The sequence below is a fragment of the Belonocnema kinseyi genome, chromosome 3 (assembly GCF_010883055.1).
Source record: "Belonocnema kinseyi isolate 2016_QV_RU_SX_M_011 chromosome 3, B_treatae_v1, whole genome shotgun sequence".
NCBI lineage: Eukaryota > Metazoa > Arthropoda > Insecta > Hymenoptera > Cynipidae > Belonocnema > Belonocnema kinseyi.
The window spans coordinates 153,744,496-153,751,118 of record NC_046659.1 but is presented as its reverse complement, the minus strand read 5'-3'; the positions used below and the strand labels follow the sequence as shown (position 1 = coordinate 153,751,118).

Here is a 6,623-nt window from a genome sequence, read left to right as displayed (position 1 = left end):
GTTTTCAGGTTGAAGTTTCAACTTTTTGGATAGAAAAAATTACATTTTAGTTGAATATTCATATTTTTTGGTCGAAAATTTATCTACTTTGTTGAAAATTCGCGTTTTTAGTTTGAAAAATTATTATCTAATACATGTCTAATATTTTGCATTACAAAAAAAATATATTCCATTTCCAAATAATTCCGTGACATCACCAGAGTCCAGATTGCCTGATTTCACATAAAATCTGTGAAACGATGAAAAACGAGCTAAATCTGTTTAAAAATAAAAATCTTTTATCTTAAAGTGATAGCAAAGGCTGTAAAAAAAATAGGAATCGAGAAAGTCCCTAATTTTTGTGATAAAAACAGTTATAGTAAAGAAATGGAATCTTCTTTTTTTTTCTCCTCGAAGTTCAACGTCGAGAAAAAAAAACAAAAAACACACGTTGCGCTCTGCGAAAACGCGATACCAGTCAGATTGAATCAGATAGAAGAGAAGCTATTTTATGCAACTGCGGGCAGAGATTTGATAGATTTGTTTCTCAGCCAATAGGCGCCAGCCAGCAGGACTGTGCAGCAAAAACCTACGAAAATTCGTATCTTCCAGTGTTGCCGATAACTCTTTAGAACGCTAATAACTCGAATAGTTTGCTCACGAGTGTCACGGTCGCTGCTCGAATTTTCGATAACGAAATCTGCCATATCCGACTTTTTGTCCAGGGACATTTGTGCGGCGATTCGCAATTTTGCTTTCGCTTCTGTGCAACCCGATCGTTCCATCAATCGCTGCAGCTGAAGATCTTCTTCGCTAAAAAGAAAGAAAAAATAAATTTACAACCAAATAATAGTTAAAATGAAAAAAAAAACAAGAATTTTCCACAAAACAGTTGAACTTTTAACCTGAAAATATTTAAATTTTAATGAAAAAATGAATTTTTATCGTTAAACACTCAACTTTTCTCTTTAAAAACTCGTTTTTTTACTTTAGAATCCCACTATTCTGTTAAAAATGTAACTATTTAAACAAAATTAATTATTTGTTTAAAACTTAATTATTTTGTTAAAAATTCAACTTTTACTGTTCAAAAATCCACACCTCTATTTTTAGTTAAAAAATAATCTCTCTTGTTAAAAATTCTTTTTTTGTTGCTGAAAACTCGACTATTTTTATTGAAAATTCTACAGTTTTGGAAAAAATTCGTCTTTTTGGCTTGCAAATTTAAATATTTTTATTCAAAATTGTACTATTTGGTTGAGAATTCTATTTTTGTTATATATTCGTCTTTTAAAGTAGAAAACTCATCTTTTTTGTTATAAGTCATCTTTCTTGGTTGAAAACAAACCTTATTGTTAAAAACTCAATTTTTCTCTTAAAAATCTCGTACTTTTTACTTGAAAATTCCACTATTTGGTTAAAAATTTAACTAGTTAAAAAAATTAATTTTTTTGTTTTTTTGTCTGTCAAAAATTTAATTATTTGGTTTAACAATTTTTATTATTTGCTTTAAAATTTAATTATTTTACTGTAAATATAACAAGTTTGTTGAATATATGTCTTTCTGGGTTAAAAATGAACTTTTTTATTGAAAATTCAACTGATTTGTTGAACATTCACCCTTTAAAGGTAGAAAACTCATACTTTTCGTTAAAAATTCTATTATTTTGTTAAAAAATCATTACCTTTTTTTATTGAAAATACAATTGTTTTCTAGAAAATTTGTCCTTTTGTCTTAAAAATTCATCTATTTGTTTGAAAACTAACTTTTTTTATTGAAAATAAATTATTTTTTTGAAATAAATTTTCTTCTAAAAAATTCGTCTTTTTGACTTGCAAATCCGAAAATTTTAACATTTCATTTAAAATTAAATTTTTGCGCCTATTTTGGTTAAAAATTCAATTATTTAAAAAAAATCTTTCTCGGTTAAAAATTAATTTCATTCTAAAATTGTCTTTTTGATTTGAAAATATAAATATTTTTGATTAAAATTCATCATTTTCGTTTGAAAATTCATCTTTGTTTTTGGTTTTTGATTAAAAAACTAACTTATTATTTCATTTAATTGTTAAAATAGGTTCAAAAACTATTTTGTTGAAAATTCATAATTTTGGGTTGAAAATTCAACTATTTTTATAGTACTTTTTGGTTGAAAATCATCTTTTTTGTTGAACTAATTTTTTGATGGAAAATGTAATTGTTTTGTACAAAATGTAGTCTTTTTGGGTTTAACCTTTAACCATTTTGATTGGAAACTCAACTATTTGTTTAAAATTTTAACTATTTTGTTAAAAATTTAATTAATTTGTTAAATATTCATCTTTTTTGGTTAAAGAATCTGCAATTATATTTTTGGTTAAAAATTCATCTTCTTTAGTTAAAATTTTTTATTATTTTTTGGAAAATTTAATTAATTTGTTGAAAATTCAACTATTTTGGTTAACTTTGGTTTAATTTGTTTAAAAAATACTTTTTTGTCGAAAATTCCACTAATTTGTAGAAAATTCGTCTTTTTGGTTTTGACAATATCAACCAATTTTTTGGAAAATTCAACTTTTCAGTTGAAAATTTTTCTTTTGAGGTTCGAAAATTAACTATTTTATTGGAAATGAACTTTTTTGTTTAAAATTCAATTGCTTTATTGAGTTTTTTCTTTTGTTTGAAAATTCATCTCTTTTGGCTTGAAAGTTTAACAATTTATTAGAAAATTGCATTATTTATTTTAAAATGAATTTTTTTGATAAAAAATAATATTTTCAAGTTGAAAATTAAATTCAAACTGTTTGGATTAAACATTCAACTGTTCTTGTTAAAAATGTAACTATGTTTTATAACATAAACCTTTTTAGGTTGAAAAATTAACTATTTGTTAGAAAATTAAATTTGCTGTTGAAAATTCGTATTCTCGGGTTAAAAATTAAACTTTTTTGTAGAAAATTCTTTTTTTTTACATGATAATTTAACAATTTCGTAGAAAATTCATATTTTAGAATTGAAAATTCATTACTTTTGGTTGAGGAACTATTTTGTGGAAAATTCGTCTTTTTTTGGTTGTGTGTTAAAAATCCCAAATTTGTTATTAACCTACCAGGTGACGACGATAACTTTGTGCAAATATCCAAGCATATGGCCAGTTTCGAAAAGTAGAGGCAAATCCATCACAATGAAGGGATATCCTTTCAGAAAATATCTAAATGCTTGCCAGCCCATTTCCCTATAAATATGAGGGTGAGTAATGCCATTTAATTTTTTTCTTTTCTCCACATCATTGAATATGACATCCCCCAATTTTCCTCGATCCAATTCTCCATTTTCGAGAAAGACTTCTGGTCCAAATTCCTTTCGTATTTTGTGCCACGCTGGCTTTCCTGGTTCAACAACTAAAATGCAAAATAAAAACGATGCATTTTGCTAAAAAGAACAATTTAAGAGGCACGATTTTTATTATTTTTTTTTTTTAAGCAAAACGTTTTCATTTTTGCATAGATTAATGTGGAAAGGATATTGGAAAATTAAAAAGGCAACCCCTCAAAAATATTAAGTTTCTAATGATTTTTCATTATTTTGAATTGCTTTTAAATTCTATCAAATCTATTTAAATTCTTGTAATTTACTTAATTCTTAAAACTCCCTGAATTTCAAGAACTTCAATATAATTCGAGAAATTCAGAAGAATTGAAGGAATTCCAGAAATTCTATGAATCCAGAGAATTTCGATAATTCGAAGAATTTCAGGAACTTAGAATACTAAAGAAATTCCGGGAATTAAAAATATTATAGGATTTCAGAGAATTCTGAATATTCCAGGAATTTAGGAAATTCAAGGATTTGAGGGAATTCAGAGAATTTGAGAGCATATAAGAAATTCAAGGAATTCAGAATATTCAAGGATTTCAGGGAATTTAGACAAATCAGGGAATTCAGAAAATTTAAGTATTTCCGAATATTCAAGGATTTTAGGGAATGCAGAGAATTCCAAGATTTCAGAAAATTCCAAAATTTCAGAAAATTTACGGAATTCTGAAAATTTTGAGAAATCAGAGAATTTAAGGAATTCAGATAATTGACAGAATTCAGAGAATTAAAGGAATTCACGAAATTCTGAGAACTCCGAATCAGAAGTATTCAAAGGTTTTCAGTAATTCTAAAAATGCAAGGATTTCATTGAATTTATAATTTTTTAAAAGAGATTTTAGACCGTTTAACAAATTCAAAAAACTTCAGGAATTCAGAATATTCCAAGAATTCAGCGATTACATTGTTCTAAATATAAAATTCTTAATTAAGAAAAAAAACTGGAATTTTTTTAAGTTTTAAAAGCTGTGAATTTTTAGTTTTTGAATTAAAAATAATTTAATTTCAAACTTTTATTTAAGAAATTGAGGAGATTGCAAGTTAAAATTAATTGTTTAACTAAATATTGGTCTTTATTTGTTTTTCGGCTACAGAAACTAATTATTTTCAAGGAATACAATTTTGAAAAATTAAAAAATGAAACCGAAGCATTTTCAAGATGTCGATATTTGCTTACAATTCAAGCTTGTTTAATTTTAAAAATGTCCAGTTTTAAATAATATAATTTTAAAAGTTTGATACTGAAAGCTGATCAACAATATTTTATAAAAAAATAATAAAAAATGTTGAACCATAAATTTTGAAGAAAAAACATGGCATGTGGAAAAAGATATTTTCAAATTTGAAAGTGAAATTCTATCTTGATAAATTGTATAATTTTGTGGTTCAAGCAAAAAGGAAAATGCTTCATGAAATAATTTATGAAAAATTAATTTAATAAATAAAATGCCAAATTAAAATTGTTCATCATAAAATAATATTTTATAAAATAACATTAAGAAATAATAATTTTTTATCAATTAATTGAACAAAAAAATGTTTCATAAAATATTTCGAATAAATCATGTTTGATAAATTAATTTCTTACAGCAATGTTTAATTATATCATTTTTTAAAATGTTTCATGAATTCATATTTATAAAATTTTCTTAAAAATGATATTTGATAAAACAATGTTTGATGAAATAATTTTTAAAGTAATTTTTCAAAAAACGAATGTTTCATAAAATAATTTTTAAAAATCTTTCATAAAATAGTTTTTAAAAATAACGCTTCATAAAATCATTTTTTGAAATAATGTTTCATAAAATAACGTTTTAAACAATAGTTGATGAAATAATTTTTTAAAACGTTTTATAAAATAATTTCAAACATTTTTTGATAAATTAATTTCTTAAAGCAATGTTTAATAATATAATTTTTTAAAATGATGCTTCATAAAATAAGTTTAAAAAGTAATGTTTCATAAAATGTATCTTTTTAAATGGTTGATAAAATAATTTTTTTAATACTGTTTCAAAAAATAGTTTTTCAAAATAACGTTTCATAAAATCTGAGAAAATATATTTTAGAAATAATCTTTGATAAAATAATTTTTAAAGTAATTTTTCAAAAAAATAATGTTTCGTATAATAATTTTTTTAAATCTTTCATAAAATAGTTAAAAAAAAACGCTTCATAACATAATTTCTAGAAATAATGTTTGGTAAAATAACGTTTTAGGCAATGGTTAATGAAATAAGTTTTTTTTCACATGTTTCATAAAATAATTTTAAAAAATAATGTCTAATAAATTAATTTCTTATTGCAATATTTAATAATATAATTTTTAAAAATAATACTTCATAAAATAAAGTTTGATAAAATAAGTTTAAAAAGTAATGTTTCATAAAATGTATGTTTTTTAATGGTTTATCAAAGATTTTTTAAACTAAATTTTCAAAAAAATAATGTTTCGTAGAATAATTATAAAAATTTTCTTAAATCTTTTAAAAAAATCTTTGATAAAATAATGTGTCATAAAATAATGTTTGATAAAATAATTTTTAAAGGAATTTTTCAGAAAAATAATGTTTCGTAAAATAATTTTATTAAATCTTTCATAAAATAGTTTTTAAAAATAGTTAAAAAAATATTATTTGATAAAAAGTTTTTTAAAGCAATGTGTCAAAAAATATTGATTCATAAAATAATTAAAAAAAAAAGTTTTTTTATATAGTTTTTAAAAATAACGTTTGATAAAATATTATTGGATGCAATAATTGTAAAAAGTAATATTTAATAAAATAATTGTTTTATAATGTTTCATAAAATAATTTTTAATGAAGTAACTTTTTTAAATAATGTTTCGTAAAATAATTTTTGGAAATAATGTTTGATAAATTAATTAATTTTTCATCAAATAACATAGTATTGTATGGAACATTATTTTTTAAAATAATGTTTTAATAATTCATTTTTTTAAAATAGTTGTTAAAAATAATTTATCATAAAATAATGTTTGATAAATTAATTTCTTAAGTCAATGTTCATTAATATAATTTTTGTAAATAATGCTTCATAAAATATATTTTTTTAAATGGTTCATAAAATCATTTTTTAACTAATGTTTAAAAAAAAAAGTTTCATAAAACAGTCTTTTTTTAAATAACGTTTCATAAAATCTGATCAAATCTATTTTAGAAATAATCTTTGATAAAATAATGTTTGATAAAATAATTTTTAAAGTAATTTTTCAAAAAAATAATGTTTAGTAAAATAACTTTTTACTCAATGGTTCATGAAATAT

The 6,623-nt window shown here is 22.1% G+C and overlaps 1 protein-coding gene across 2 annotated transcripts in view; it reads right to left on the bottom strand.

Annotated features, from left to right (window-relative positions):
* Window positions 1-75: 75 nt before the first annotated feature.
* LOC117168718 (dephospho-CoA kinase domain-containing protein) overlaps window positions 76-6,623 on the bottom strand; it is a 7,886-nt gene continuing 1,338 nt past the window's right edge. The window contains exons 2-4 of one of the 2 annotated variants that reach the window (XM_033354441.1): window positions 3,069-3,360; window positions 641-792; window positions 76-568 (exon numbers count right to left, since the gene is read on the bottom strand). In XM_033354441.1, the coding sequence (XP_033210332.1) occupies window positions 489-568; window positions 641-792; window positions 3,069-3,360 (524 nt within the window). In that variant the 3' untranslated portion in view covers window positions 76-488. Of the gene's footprint in view, window positions 793-3,068; window positions 3,361-6,623 lie in introns of both variants that reach the window. The other variant, XM_033354440.1, reaches the window with a different exon arrangement.